Here is a 15,725-nt window from a genome sequence, read left to right as displayed (position 1 = left end):
TCAGTATGCGTTATATCTAAGTCCTCACGAGATGAATATCTCGCCTGAGCTCGTGTTTGACAGCTATCTGACTTCGAGCTCGTAGTAAGTCTAGGACACCTAATATTGGATTTAATCATTGTGAATCTCGAGTTGCTTACATGGTTAATAACTAGGTATTCTACTTGGTTATTTTTCCACATATTTAACTGCCAGCTGTACTCGAGCTGTGTAAGTGAACTCGTGCTAAATTTAGGGTACAACATCTAGTATTACCAATTTTTTAAGATATTTATTCAAATATCTTGACAAAGTGGGTAGTACTAGATGTCTGCTTACTATATTCAAGGGATCCATTAAGTCGGAATAGAGTAGGTGAGAGTTCGCAATAAAATAATTAAATAATAAAATATTAATTTAGTAATTAATAAGACAATTGAATAATAATCAATTAATTTAATAATTATATTATTAATTAATTAATTAAATAATAATTATTATTATAATATGATTTTTTTTCAATAATAAACTTTACAATAAGTAATATAACAAAGTAATAATAAAATTAAAAAATAATAAATAACTTTTTAAAATAATTTTAAAAAATGGAATGTTCATAAATTTAACATTAATTTGAAAGAAGAAAAAATAAGTTTGATAATTAAAAAAAGGGGCCCTTGGCAAAAGGCTTCTTTTGATAGTGCAATTTGCACTATGGCCTAGTTTCAATAGTTTTTAGCTAAATGGTCTCTTTTATTAATGAACTTTTTATATTACCCATTTTACCCTTAAAATAAAATAATAATAAATTAAAACAAAAACCCTAATAATAACTATCATCTTCTTCCTCTCACCCATCCACCCACACCCATCCACAACCACCCATAATAATCCCCCCCACCACCACCACCACCACCACCACCGCCGACAGCCGCCCCCTACCGCCGGCGAACAGTGTTCATCACCGGATGCCACAATTTCTCCACAAATCCAGCCACCACTCATTCAAAAGGTTGGTTTATAAAGCTTTTTTTATTTTGATAAAATATGAGATTTTTTATATTGTTTTTGTAGATTTAAAATGCAAAATGATTGTTTTAGTATGTTGAAAGTATAAGTAAGGATTTAGGTTTATTTTTGGAGTTTTATGGAGGTTAAAGCTTGAAAATCTGAAAAAATTAATGGTGGTTTCGGTTATTTTCGAGATAGAAAAACCCAGAATTTTTCGACAGCTTGTCTAATTTTTCGACAAGGAGTCTAAATTTTAGACCAGTTGTCGTATTTTTTCGACCACTTGTCTAAATTTTAGACCACCTGTCTAAAATTTCGACCACCTGTCTAAAATTTAGACAGGTAGTCTAATTTTTAGACGGGTTGTCGAATTATCAGACAGGTTGTCGAATTTCTAGATTTTTCAACTTGATTTTCATCTTTTTATATAACTTTTTAATCAAAGTAATATCAATAATTTATATTTTTTTATTGTATTATTATTTTTCAGATGTCTTTCAAAAACATTGTAATATTATGTGATGGAATGTGGAAAAAGAATGAGGACTCGTGGAAATGGATTTCAAATGGCTCACGATCAAGATCAAGTTTGGTACAAACTAACCTAACTTATGAGGAGTTAGTTGAACATATTTATGAAGTTACAGAAATCGATCGCAACCTCTTCGATATAGAATTAACTTACAAGATAACAACAATGGTGGAGATTGAACCAATTGCAATAAAAAATAGTAGAGACATTGTTAGTTTCTTTACATGGCAAGAGCGCGATTTGGTTCCATTATGTGTGGGTTTGATCAAGAAGATGAAAAATATGCTCATTAAGGATAAACTTGTTACTAATATTGTATCTACTACAAATATTAATTCTATTTCAAACATTTCTACTGATGATGATTTTGATGATGCTGGTTTAAACGATGATAACAATGTTGATTTAGATGATGACGATGATGACAACGACAACGACAACGATGATGATGATGATGGCGATGATGATGATGATGAGGGGGGAAAGAAACAATATTGATGATGGTTTTGTTGAGGTAAATTTGAATGTCCCATGTCTTGAAAATAGAACTTTTGATGATTCCTTTGACGATGCATACATATGTAATGTTCCTGATACTAGTTCTGCACCTCACACTCTTGAAGATAACCATTTACCACTTCCTCGTGTATCCCCTAGTGATCATTGTAATGAAAGAAGTCATGTTAGTAGTACACCAAGCTCAAATGCAACAAGTATTGATGAAGATGTTTTTTGTGTTGGTCAATATTTTGTGGATAAGAAAGAGTTGAAGATGAAAGTACACATGCTTGCTATACGACGAAACTTTGAATTCAAAGTGAAAAAATCAAATAAGAAATTAGTGGTTTTGGTTTGTGTTGACCCCAATTGTAAGTGGAGAATTCGTGCGACAAAGACATGTGCAACAGGGTTGTTTGTTATTCGTAAGCATTGTAATGAGCACACTTGTTCTTTAGAAATGCGACAAAATCATCATCGGCAAGCAACTTGTTCTATTATTGCAGAGCACTTGAAAGCGAGATATGAAGGTGTGAAAAAAGGTCCAAATCCAGCACAAATAGTTAATGAGATCAACAAGAATCTTGGTGTAAAGTGTAGTTATTGGAAGGCATGGAAGGCAAGAAAGTGCGCACATGAACTTATAAGGGGTTCAGCGGCAAACAGTTATCCAAAACTCCCCTCTTACTTGTACATGGTCCAAAAGTCTAATCCTGGTACGTACACTAGATTAATTGTTGATGAAGAACAGAAATTCAAATATTTATTTTTGTCTTTGGGAGTATCCATTAGAGGTTTTCGTTACATGAGAAAAGTTATATCTATTGATGGAACTCATTTGAAAAACCAATTTGGAGGAAATTTACTCATTGCAACTGCACAAGATGGAAATTTTCAAATTTATCCTCTTGCTTTTGGTATTGTTGATTCTGAGAATGATGCATCTTGGAATTGGTTTTTGACATGCTTACGAGATCAAGTGCCTGATACTACTGATTTAGTGTTTATATCTGATAGACACAAAAGCATTATAAAGGGAGTTCGAAATGTATATAAAAATGCTTACCATGGAGCTTGTATGTGGCATCTTGGACAAAATATAAAGACAAAATTTAGTGGTAAAGGTTTGAAAAAGTTGTTTGAGAAGACGGAAAAAGCGTACAGAGTTTCAGAGTTCACAAAGTTATTTGCTGAGATTTCTACAAAAAAACCAAGTCTGGCAACATACCTAAAGAATGCATCTTTTGAAAGCTGGTCCAGATGTCATTTCCATGGTAATCGATACAACATCATGACCACCAACAATTCTGAGTCATTGAACCAAGTTTTTAGAGAAGCTCGAGAATGGCCCATCATTCCTTTATTGGAGGAAATTATCACTACACTCTCCAGATGGTTCTATGAGAGAAGGACAAATGCAAATTCTTGTCCAACACCACTTACAGTTGATGCAGAAGATATAATGAGACAAAGATACGAACAATCAAGGTACATGAGAGTTACACCCATTAATCTAAGTGAGTTCCATGTTAAAGGTGAGCCACTAGACGGTCTAGTTAATATTGAGGAACATTCTTGTACATGTCGAGAGTTTGACATTGATAAGATTCCATGTATTCATGGTATCGCTGCAACAATGCATCGTGGAGTAGATGTTTATAGTCTATGCTCAAAATTCTACACGGCTGAATTTTGGAGGATGGCTTATGTAGAATCTATTTACCCTTTACCACCTGAAATATAATGGCTTCTTCCAGAAGAGGTCAAGTCTCAAGTCGTTATCAAACCAGTTAAGTTAATTCCCCCAGGGAGACCAAAGAATAAACGAATTCCTTCGAGAGGAGAGTTTCCAAAGGAGAAGAGTAATTCTGCACCTGAATCGTCATCAAGGAAAGTAAAGGGTAAGGTTTCTGATGTTGATGGGGGAAAAAAGCAACGGAAGTGTTCCAATTGTGGATGTTATGGGCACAACAAAACCACATGCAAGAAGTGATTATTTTTCAATTTATTTTGGACTTGGTTTGATGTGTTAATGTTTTTATAATATTGTGTGATTTCATATTTTGGACTTGGTTTGATATTGAGATATATGTTCTTTTATTGTGTTATTGGAGCCTTTTTAGACATTTCAAACATTTTAAACAGGCAGTCGAAATTTTAGACAAGCTGTCGAAATCTTTAGACAGGCAGTTGAAATTTTAGACAAGCTGTCGAAAGTTTTAGACAGGCAGTCGAAATTTTAGACTAGCTGTCAAAATTTTTAGACAAGCAGTCGAAATTTCAGACTAGTTGTCGAAAGTTTTAAGACAGGCAGTCGAAATTTTAGACAAGCTGTCGAAAGCTTTAGACAGGCAGTTGAAATTTTAGACAAGTTGTCGAAATTTTAGACAGGTAGTCGAAATTTTAGACTAGCTGTCGGAAGCTTTAGACAGGCAGTTGAAATTTTAGACAAGTTGTCGAAATTTTAGACAGGCAGTCGAAATTTTAGACTAGCTGTCGAAAGTCATGGCTAATTGTCAAAAAGGTATAATGAATTAAGATCCAATTCTACATGAGTAAGTGTTGTTCTAATACTATAAACACAATCATCATAATAGTACCTCAATAGATTATCTACCACTCAATCCTTGATCATCATAGTAGTTTGATTGAAATATGTACCACTCAATCTGTAATCATCATAAGATCATAAAGATTAAGTTTTGTGTAACTTTATAAAATGTTAGACAAGTTGTCAAAATTCATGGCTAATTTTCAAAAATGTATAATGAGTTAAGATCCAATTCGACATGATAAAGTGTTGTTTTAATACTATAAACACAATCATCATAATAGTACCTCAATAGATTATCTACCACTTAATCCTTGATCATCATAGTAGTTTGATTGAAATATGTACCACTCAATCTGTAATCATCATAAGATCATAAAGATTAAGTTTTGTTTAACTTTATAAAATGTTAGACAAGTTGTCGAAATTCATGGCTAATTGTCAAAAATGTATAATGAGTTAAGATCCAATTCGACATGATAAAGTGTTGTTTTAATACTATAAACACAATCATCATAATAGTACCTCAATAGATTATCTACCACTCAATCCTTGATCATCATAGTAGTTTGATTGAAATATGTACCACTCAATCTGTAATCATCATAATCTCATAAAGATTAAGTTTTGTTTAACTTTATAAAATGTTAGACAAGTTGTCGAAATTCATGGCTAATTGTCAAAAATATGTAATGAATAGATTATCTACCACTCAATCCTTGATATATGTTCTTTTATTGTGTTATTGGAGCCTTTTTAGACATTTCAAACATTTTAGACAGACAGTCGAAATTTTAGACAAGCTGTCGAAATCTTTAGACATGTAGTCGAAATTTTAGACAAGCTTTAGACAGGCAGTCGAAATTTTAGACAAGTTGTCGAAATTTTAGACAGGCAGTCGAAATTTTAGACTAGCTGTCGAAATTCATGGCTAATTGTCAAAAATGTATAATGAGTTAAGATCCAATTCGACATGATAAAGTGTTGTTTTAATACTATAAACACAATCATCATAATAGTACCTCAATAGATTATCTACCACTCAATCCTTGATCATCATAGTAGTTTGATTGAAATATGTACCACTCAATCTGTAATCATCATAATCTCATAAAGATTAAGTTTTGTTTAACTTTATAAAATGTTAGACAAGTTGTCGAAATTCATGGCTAATTGTCAAAAATGTATAATGAGTTAAGATCCAATTCGACATGATAAAGTGTTGTTCTAATACTATAAACACAATCATCATAATAGTACCTCAATAGATTATCTACCACTCAATCATTGATCATCATAGTAGTTTGATTGAAATATGTACCACTCAATCTGTAATCATCATAAGATCATAAAGATTAAGTTTTGTTTAACTTTATAAAATGTTAGACAATTTGTCGAAATTCATGGCTAATTGTCAAAAATGTGTAATGAATAGATTATCTACCACTCAATCCTTGATATATGTTCTTTTATTGTGTTATTGGATCCTTTTTAGACTTTTCAAACATTTTAGACAGACAGTCGAAATTTTAGACAAGCTGTCGAAATCTTTAGACAGGCAGTCGAAATTTTAGACAAGCTGTCGAAATCTTTAGACAGGCAGTCGAAATTTTAGACAAGCTATCGAAAGCTTTAGACAGGCAGTCGAAATTTTAGACAAGTTGTCGAAATTTTAGACAGGCAGTCAAAATTTTAGACTAGCCGTTGAAAGCTTTAGACAGGTAGTCGAAATTTTAGATTAGCTGTCGAAATTTTTAGACAAGCAGTCGAATTTTCAGACTAGCTGTCGAAATTTTTAGACAGGCTGTTGAAATATAACACAAAGAAGTCTGAAACAGAAACATCCAACACAAGTAGTCTATAACAATTTGTGGTATACCATAACTGTTTTATACATAAACAAAACACCATTCCATTGCCTTTGCTAATAAATATCCAATACAAGTCATACTATAAGAGTTTGATACATAAACAAAATACAATTCCAGATTTTCCTTTACTATGGATCCCAATCTCTATTGTAGATTTCACATGACATTTTTTTCCGAAAGAAGACAATATTGTCATCGTGAACATAATTCATGTTTAGCCCGCACATGTCGAACTCGATATGCTTGATGGCAAATATTCCACAATCTCCGCTGCATAAAGCAATTACAATTATATAACTCGTTCAAAATTAATCAAATCACATACAAATGTTCGGATGAAGTACCTGGATTGGTCTTGAGGAATGTCACACAACCTTCGACATGTAAATGGCTCAGGAATTTTGTGAAGACGACCCATAAACTTACCACTTTGACGAAGCAAGTACGGTAGCATGCACCGGAAAGGCTCCAAGTGTTTGACCAATTTTTGCTCAGGTGTGAGGTTTATATTACTATCAAACACTACAATCTCCCACTTCTCCAACTTGACTGCCAAAGATACCCAATGTTTGCCTTCGATATTTAGTGGTGTGTAAAGTGTGTGAACATTCTCCCAAGCCTTTCCTCTAAGTGGTTTCTCACCATTTACATACTTAATAAAAACATCATCAAATACAAAGTCCTTGTAATTTTTACCTAAATTGAACTTCTCCCAATGTCCACAAAGCCACTGAGAAAAGAATTCATCAAGAATGGCGACATTCTGATCAAAGAGGTCATGATACTTTTGTGACCTTTTTCTCATGCCCCATAAAGCCTCATCTATATGCTGCATTAGTAATATCATTTTAAAGGGTAGCGTAAGAAAACTTTCATTTATAATATTTGAACAAGTAAAATTAAAATACAATTATACTAACATCAGTAGACAGCCATGTTGCTGGGGTAAATAACTGCTCGAAGTATTTCCTTTGGTAGCTGCCGGTTCCACAGTTAATTAACATGCTACACACATCAATTTTTAAATTGTGTTAGGCCTGTAAAGACAATCATAATGCAAGGAAAAATATTAAATTAAAGTACCTTGTGTTGTTCTCGTTGAACCACTTCATAAAAGCCTCTTCCTTGTGATCGTCAATCTTGCGAAATGGATTAACTTTGAACCCTTAACCTTTTCTAAATTTTCTCCTTTTTGTTGGATCTGTATATGGTGTCATCAGGGCAGGAGCACGTTTCCTTTTTCTCATTGGCCTAGGATGAGGAGATGTGACCTCAACTTCATTTTCGTTATTGCAAACAACATCATCACCATTAAAAGTAGGTGGAGTGACATAGCTATATGCATCTCCGCACTCACCACCATCAACTTTTATGCCATTATGTTTAGCCTCCAACTCAAACTCAGGTTGATTAGATTTACAACCAGAACTACGAACCATCATTGATAACACCAAGTCCAATTTGGAGTCCATTTCATCTTGTCGCTTCATCAACTCATCAAAACGAGTGTTCATTTTCTTCTCCAAATCAACCCATAACTTTATCACATTGTCCGAATTCTGATTTGGATTGACATTTGAAGCTGAAGGGCACATTTTTTTATCATCTGAAACATCAACCTTCTCTTCTTCCTTATTGTATTCACTCAAAACAGGACTGCAAACCTTAAGTTCTTTAACAAAGGCATCAATCAAGTCATTGGCTTTATCATTGAATAACTCAAAATCCTTCATGTATGGTTGGCACTTCTCTAACTCAGAAGCATGGAGGATATGATGTACGTCAATCTGTCAAACAAACATATAACGACTTAAATTTACCTTACCCATATTAAAATTAAATTCACGCATCACCAAAATGGTAATTTTGACTTACTTTTCCATGAGTAAGCTTCAATGCCTGACTAATCTCTTTATATTCGGGCTCTTTTGCTTCCCAATGTAAGCAACGAGGAGTCACATTTCCTTCTTTTTGGTTTGCAAATAAATTTCCAAGTAAAAGTATTGCTTCATAAATTCAAACCTAAAAAACCAAAAATCAAAAGAGATAAATTAGACAAACTAAAGACAAGATACTGATGTTTAAATTCATTCAAATATATTATTAAACAACTAACCTGAAAAATATAAGGAAAACCATATAATTTGTATGATTCTTTACTTTTTTTCCCACCAACCTTATTTTGGTACTTAATAGACTTTTTCTTCAAATTCGTCTTCAAACCATCTAATGTGAGATTATAACATAACCTACCCCATGGATATTTGTTAAAGACATCAAAGTCCTCAACAATACCCATGTTTTCCTCCCCTATAGGTTGTGCAAGCTCATGTGCAAGCACTACTCCTTCCAAACAATAAAGCAAAGCAAGTCTCAAATGATCCCGATTTTTCTTTATGTATTTCTTCTTTTTTTTCAACTCCCCTACTAGATTTCTTCACTCATATCCACAAACATAGTTTCCAAATCTTTAAGAGTAATGTGTCCTTCTATGTCCCTAAAATACTCTTTTTTAAGCCTATTACCCTTTCTTAGACTACTCAAGTTTGGGTCATTGGATTTTCCGCAATTAAAGCCACTAATCAATGCAAACTCATGCATTGAAAACCTAACAGGTTGACTATCAATATCAAACCATAACTCATTCTCTTTATTAGTTTGTACCCGCCTCTGTAAAAGAAAATGTATCAACTGCCCACTACTCTTCGCTAGATCGATTAGTTTAAGAAGATGACCAAAACAAGAAGCTGTGAATGCTTCCAAATCTTCATAACAAAGTAGTGATCGTATATTCCTCAACACTTGTATCCTGTAGGCTACAGATACACGACTTGTAAAATGTTCATTCTCCATCAATATCGGTCTTAGTGATGGTATGTCTAAAGATTTCACCTGTAAAATTATAACATTATGAATCAATTATATTCTTATTCTTACTTATCCAACAATGATATCATTCTATTATTTATTTATATACCTTAGACAATAGCGGTGATGGTTTCAATGAATACTTTTCATTTGTCTCTTCTCTTGCATGTATTGGAAGAGAAGATGATTTTTGTGGAGACTTTATAACTGCTTCTTCTATTGCTTGAGTTGGAGGAGATGCCGATGTCATTGGAGACTTTTCTGTTACTTCCTTAATTGATTGTTTTTTAGGAGATGCCACTAATGAAGTGCTTGAACATCCAGACACCATTTTTCTTGTAATAATACTACTTGTAAAATATTCAGCAAGACCTGAGACAAATAATTTACAATTTGACAGTCCAAAACGAAATACCTATTACAAAGAATGAGACAAACAATTTACAACTAACCTGTCCAAAATTAAGTACCTATTACAAAAACTGAGTCAACCAATTTAACCCGTTCACAAACCATGCTCAAAGGCTTATTGTCACTACAATATATTCCTAATGAAAAATATACAAACAAATACTCTATCCTAATAAATTCAGTCATGCATGGTGCCTATTCTAGTAAATAACCCAATTGATTTGTTCAGAAATCACAATTCAATGCAGGAAACCAATCAAAGTGTTACTAAACATGTCTAATTTTAGGCCAGCTAATCTAGAATTAATGATTGAAATTAGTGTCACTACTACAAATTAAATTAAAGTTTGCTGACAATAATAGTGTAACAAATTGTTTGAGAAAATAATAATAATAATGTAACAAATATTTTTGTTATATGTATAGAAAAAGTTGAGTATTCCGGCTACTGTGTCTCGTGTGGTGAAGTACGTACCACTGCTACAAGAAGAAGTGGAGGAACTAAAAAGGGAAGAGCTTTTGTCAAGGATAATTCGAGGCAGCAAGGGAATACTAATACTCTCCAAAAAGTCAGACAAAATAAAATACACGGCTCCAAACTCATTATCTTCCATTTCAGCGACTAAACTCAGTGAGAAAGAAATTGAAGTTCAAATAAATATAATTCCCACCTATCTTCCATTTCAGTTCAAAGAAATTGCAGTTCATGAGAAAGAAATTGCAGTTCAAATATATATAATCCCCACCTATCTTCCATTTCAGCAACTAAACTCAGTGAGAAAGAAATTGCAGTAATCCCCACCTATCTTCCATTTCAGCAACTAAACTCAGTGAGAAAGAAATTGCAGTTCAAATAAATATAATCCCCACCTATCTTCCATTTCACTTCAAACAAATTACAGTTCATGAGAAAGAAATTGCAGTTCAAATATATATAATCCCCACCTATCTTCCATTTCAGTTCAAAGAAATTGCAGTTCATTATCTTCCATTTCAGCAACCCATCGGGTCAATGAGAGAACAAGGAGACGAGGTGGAGGGATGGGTTGCATACCTGCGTCTCCGTGAGTGACGGCGCCGTGAGCCGTGCGTGAAGGAGAAGACTGGCTGTGCGTGCGTGAAGGAGAAGACCGGCGTACGTTAAGGAGAAGACCAGTTTATGGATTTTTGATGCGTGAAGCCCTGCGTGAAGACCAGAAGAGAACGATGGGTAAATGGGTGAAGCCGTGCATGAAGACCAGTTTAGGGATTTTTAGTGTTATGAATTTTTTTTTTTTTTTTTTTTGTCAAATAAAATGAAAGGGTAAATGGGTAAAATTATACCCACTCATTTAAAAAAGAGGCCATTTAGCTAAAATGTTTTGAAAGTAGGTTATTGTGCAAAATGCACTATAAAAGGGGTCTATTTTCACCAATTTCTCTTAAAAAAATAACTATTATGAAAAATATTGTCAAATTTGAAAACTAAGAATGAAAATAATTGCCTATAATTAATTTCAATTATATTTACTTAAACAATAATTAAAATAAAGATGGATGTATTTCTTAACTATAATAACATTCTTGATAAATGCAGTTTTAATTATTAAAGAACATTTAACCTTAAACATTATAAAATAAGACATTGTAAGATATCATATATAGGATATGATGGTTTTTATCACATAGTGATAATGATTATTAATTATAATAACAAAAAGCCATAGATATACATCTAGTGGATGCATTGGGGATAGTAATCCAAGTCAATGTATTCATCTAATATTCCTCATTTTTTTCAAGATGTTTCTTCAAACGTTTTGAAAAAATGAGGAGTAATATATGTCTGCTTACTATCTTCAAGGGATCCACTAGGTGAGAATAGGGTTGGTTGGAGTTCAAAATAAGATAATTAAATAATAAAATATTAATGCAATAATTAAATAATAAAATATTAATTAATAATTAAATATTAAAATGTTAATGTAATAATTAATAGGATAATTAAATAATAAAATATTAAATTAGTAATTAATAAGATAATGTAATAATTTGATAATTATATTATTAATTAAATAATAATATTTAAAGTCATAGACATACATCTAGTAGATTCCTTGGGGATAGTAACCCGAGTCAATGTATTCATCTAGTATTCCACATTTTTTAAAGATGTTTCTTCAAGCATCTTAAAAAAGTGGGGAGTACTAGATGTCTGCTTACTATCTCCAAGGGATCCACTAGGTCGGAATAGGGTAGGTGGTAGGTTGGAGTTCAGAATAAAATTTTATGAGGAAATATGTGTAGAAAAATGTATAATATATTTTCAATGTTCTGGAAATATTTTGAATGTCATTTGCATGCTTTTAAATTTTTGGGATGGCTTAGAATATAGACGTTATGCTGCCGAAATTTGGGTAGAGTTAGGAGACTAAATAAATAAATAAATTTAATATTAACAAATCTAATTTAATATTAACAAATTTAATAATTTAAAAATAAATTAAAAAATTAGAGGAATAATTTAAATATAAATCATTATTTATTTAAGATGAAAAAGTAAGTTTGATAATTAAAAAAAAACTTATTAAGAAAATAAAAAATGAACAATAAAACAAATTACTATTGGTTAAATTAATTAAATAATAATTAAAATTGGAATTGTAAATAATTTTAAACAATATAAAATTAGAGCTTATAAAACATCATAATTTTTTTATGGTATCATAAGATTTTATAAGATATCATAAAACAGTTAGTATTTCGATGTAAATGGTTCAATATAGATCCAAAGAAGAAGAAAACAATCACTGAAAATAATATCACTAGTATCAACGTCAATGATGAATGTTATAAAGATGAACCGTTCATACTAGCTAGCCAAGCGAAATAGGTATTCTACATTGATGATCTCGTTATAATACGAGATTGAAAAGTTGTCCAAGGAGTGAATCATAGACAATTTTGGGACTTTCCAAACGCTTTAGATATGATTACTGATGTTGATGTTGTACATGACACCAGCTCATCGAATTTTGTTTTGACTGTGGATCTTGGAGTTGGTTTTTTAGCAATCTGATGCACCAGCGACCTAAGTCAACACACCCCATCGACCTTCAGTTGTTCAGGATGATGATGGATTTATTATTGACAATGAAGATGATAAGGCGAACAACATAGAAGAAGCACAAGATGAGGATTAATTGCTTGTCAACCTTACTGATTATAATATTGATAATGTGTGCCCGATAGATGTTGATGTAATTAATGATGATAATGACTATTCTATTTAGTTTTGTATCTTTGTGAAGTATTATACATATTTAGAAATAAAAAGATTGTTTCCAAATAACATGTTTCAAAGTACCTAATTAATTAAAATAATATTCACTAAAATTAATTATAAATAAGAATTAAATATTAAAATAGATAGGTCAAGTTACTGTCGTGTTAGCAGATGTCAGCAGGTGTGGCTAGAGCCCACATTGGAGAAACTGGCAGTGATCCTCCACCGGATCCTACTAGGATCCCGACTTCATGCGACTATGTTTATCATGTATATGTTTATCATGCGACTATGTTCAGGTAATTTTTTTCTTTTATTCACTCAAATATATTTATCATGTATATACTAATATTATTTGTATTGTTAATAAATAAAAACATGAATCCCAACTAAGAGAAAGGGTCGTGGCGCAACTATTGGAAAAGATCTAGATGAGAGGTGGCGGAAAAATGGAAAAGCACTGGAAGTAACGTTTTGCCCGTGAACGTACAAGGTTGTTGGGGGCGAGCACACTTCTTTTGTCCGCCTTGTGTGAACCCAAATTAAAACGAAAGCTCCCGGATATTTCGATTCTTGGGAATCAATGCCTAAACAATACAAGGACTAAGTCCTTAGCATGATCAAGGTCAAAAAAATATTAAATGATATTTTTTTTAAAAAAATGTGTCCTTAATATAGTATATATATTCTTAATATGTTTATTTTTCAATTTAGTGGTATTATCAAATAGAGGGCTGCAAGGATTTCTTAAAGTGTACAGATGGTACTGATCGAGAGATGAAAGACCGATACCGTCATAAGAAAACAATAAGACACGAATACTTTGAGAAACACTACAAAGGACCAGAGGATTGGGACAAGGTTCTAAACAACCCAACGAAGAATGTTAACAAGCATGAGTGGAAGCAGATCTGTCAGTTATTTACAAGTCCGAAATTTATTGTGCACTCAGTAAAGAACAAGGAAAATCAGAAGAAAAAGAAGTATTCTACAACACAGGGTACAAAATTGCTGGCAGCCATCCGTCGCGAAAGAGTAAGTGAAAGTTAAAATTTTATAAAAAATATGTTCTTTTAAATTATATGTTCTCTAACATTTGAGTTATATGTTTTAGGCGAACTCGGACCCTATTGAGTCATGGAAGGAATACCATTGGAAGAAAACAACAACTGATTTTGTGAACGATGATGCTCACAAGGATTATGTAAGTTTAAATTATGTTTTTAATATTCATAGAGTTATATTTATTGTTAGTGTCTAACGTTTTCTAAAAACAGGAAAAACTTAAGGCTGATTTTGAGTTACAAACTCAACAAACATTCGTTATCGCTTCCAATAATGATGGTTCGACAACAGTTTATTAGGTGGAAGTACTACAAAAAGTATTGGGCCAAAGACGTGGAAACGAGCGAGGAGTGGGACGAAAATTGAAAGGGTCGGGGTCATCATCTACCCAGCACTCTCACTTCAGCCAGTCTCAAGCTCCTCCTCAACATTCATCAAAACATATAGAAAATTTGGAGAATAAGTTATAAAATTTGACTTACCAAGTTAATTTCGTGTCTCAATTTTTTCCACCTTCATTTTGTCCACCAAACGTTCAGATGCCGCCTATGCCTGATAGCGACAATATTTATGGAGCTTCGTCTTCCCAACCTCCAGCTCCAGCCTATTTTTCCATGTACGGGGCAGTGACATTTCAACCTGTGGCCACTCCATACATGTACGGAGCAACGCCATCACCTTTTCCGTGACCAATTCCATCGTAGTTGCAGCTGCTGTATCCCTACATGTATGGAGTAGGATCGTCCACGTTACCTCCCCAATATCCCTGGTCGATGCCGCTGCTGCAGCCACCACAGCCACCACAACCGCAACAAGAAGACAATATGGAGGACGAGGCAGCTGATTTAGGAGAGTAGGTTTATATTATTGTTAGTTATTGTTACATTATATCAACAATATGAATATTTGTTATCTTAATTAACTAATTTGAATATTTAATTTAATATTTTTATTTTTAATACATATGTTTTCAATTATTTAAAATTTAATTAATAGTTTAAATTTTCATTAATTATTAAAATAATTTTATTATTTTTTATAAATAAAAAAGTATCAGGGGTGACTACAGACATATCAGTGGCAACACATTTTCCAAAAGTTATGCCACATGTAAAAAAATTTGTGGCGACATCTCAACTTTTAGGGGCAACCCAATCGCCCCTGATATTTCAATATTAGGGGCGACCCATTAGTCGTCCCTAATGTTTATTAGGGGCGACAAATCAGGGGCAAATTTTATGGTTATTAGGGGCGACATATGAACCCTTTATGTTGTAGTGTCCCTTGAATCCCCATGACGGCTCATGTGCGCCAGTCATTGTCAACGTACAAAGGACAGTTGGAGTGTCCAAATAAACTTGGGCCGACCCATTGGGCTTTAGATTAAACATATTGGAATAACACTTTATACTTGTATCAAGCTCCATTAGAGGGTTAATTGTAATTACATCCTTATTGGACCCAGATTAGTCCACCCAAAACACATGGCCACTCATAAATAGGGCCCTCATTTCACTGTAGTAGGGATCCCAATTTTTCATGCATGCTAAAACGATGCTGAACTTGTTACCCAAACCATCCATTGTTAAAACTAAAAGCTTAATACTATTTACTCGTTGACTAAGTCTCATTAATGCCCCCACCACGTAAAAATCCTGGTCTTAATAGTTTATT

The 15,725-nt window shown here is 32.9% G+C and overlaps 3 protein-coding genes across 3 annotated transcripts; 1 reads left to right on the top strand and 2 right to left on the bottom strand.

Annotated features, from left to right (window-relative positions):
* The first annotated feature begins 1,934 nt into the window (after positions 1 to 1,934).
* LOC133814759 (uncharacterized) lies at positions 1,935 to 3,764 on the top strand. The gene has a single exon (XM_062247680.1). The coding sequence runs from the start codon at positions 1,935 to 1,937 to the stop codon at positions 3,762 to 3,764; it is 1,830 nt and encodes a 609-aa protein (XP_062103664.1).
* Positions 3,765 to 6,486: 2,722 nt separating this feature from the next.
* On the bottom strand, positions 6,487 to 8,037 carry LOC133814758 (uncharacterized). Its single transcript, XM_062247679.1, has 3 exons — positions 7,714 to 8,037; positions 6,787 to 7,271; positions 6,487 to 6,712 (listed from the first exon to the last, which is right to left on the bottom strand). Exons 1-3 carry the CDS (start codon positions 8,035 to 8,037, stop codon positions 6,571 to 6,573), a joined length of 951 nt encoding a protein of 316 aa, XP_062103663.1. The 3' UTR covers positions 6,487 to 6,570.
* Positions 8,038 to 8,869: 832 nt separating this feature from the next.
* On the bottom strand, positions 8,870 to 9,962 carry LOC133814757 (uncharacterized). The gene is made up of 2 exons (XM_062247678.1): positions 9,420 to 9,962; positions 8,870 to 9,334 (listed from the first exon to the last, which is right to left on the bottom strand). Exons 1-2 carry the CDS (start codon positions 9,639 to 9,641, stop codon positions 8,870 to 8,872), a joined length of 687 nt encoding a protein of 228 aa, XP_062103662.1. The 5' UTR covers positions 9,642 to 9,962.
* Positions 9,963 to 15,725: the final 5,763 nt, after the last annotated feature.

Source organism: Humulus lupulus, chromosome 2 (genome assembly GCF_963169125.1).
Source record: "Humulus lupulus chromosome 2, drHumLupu1.1, whole genome shotgun sequence".
NCBI classification, from domain to species: domain Eukaryota; kingdom Viridiplantae; phylum Streptophyta; class Magnoliopsida; order Rosales; family Cannabaceae; genus Humulus; species Humulus lupulus.
This window is presented reverse-complemented; position numbering and strand designations above follow the sequence as displayed.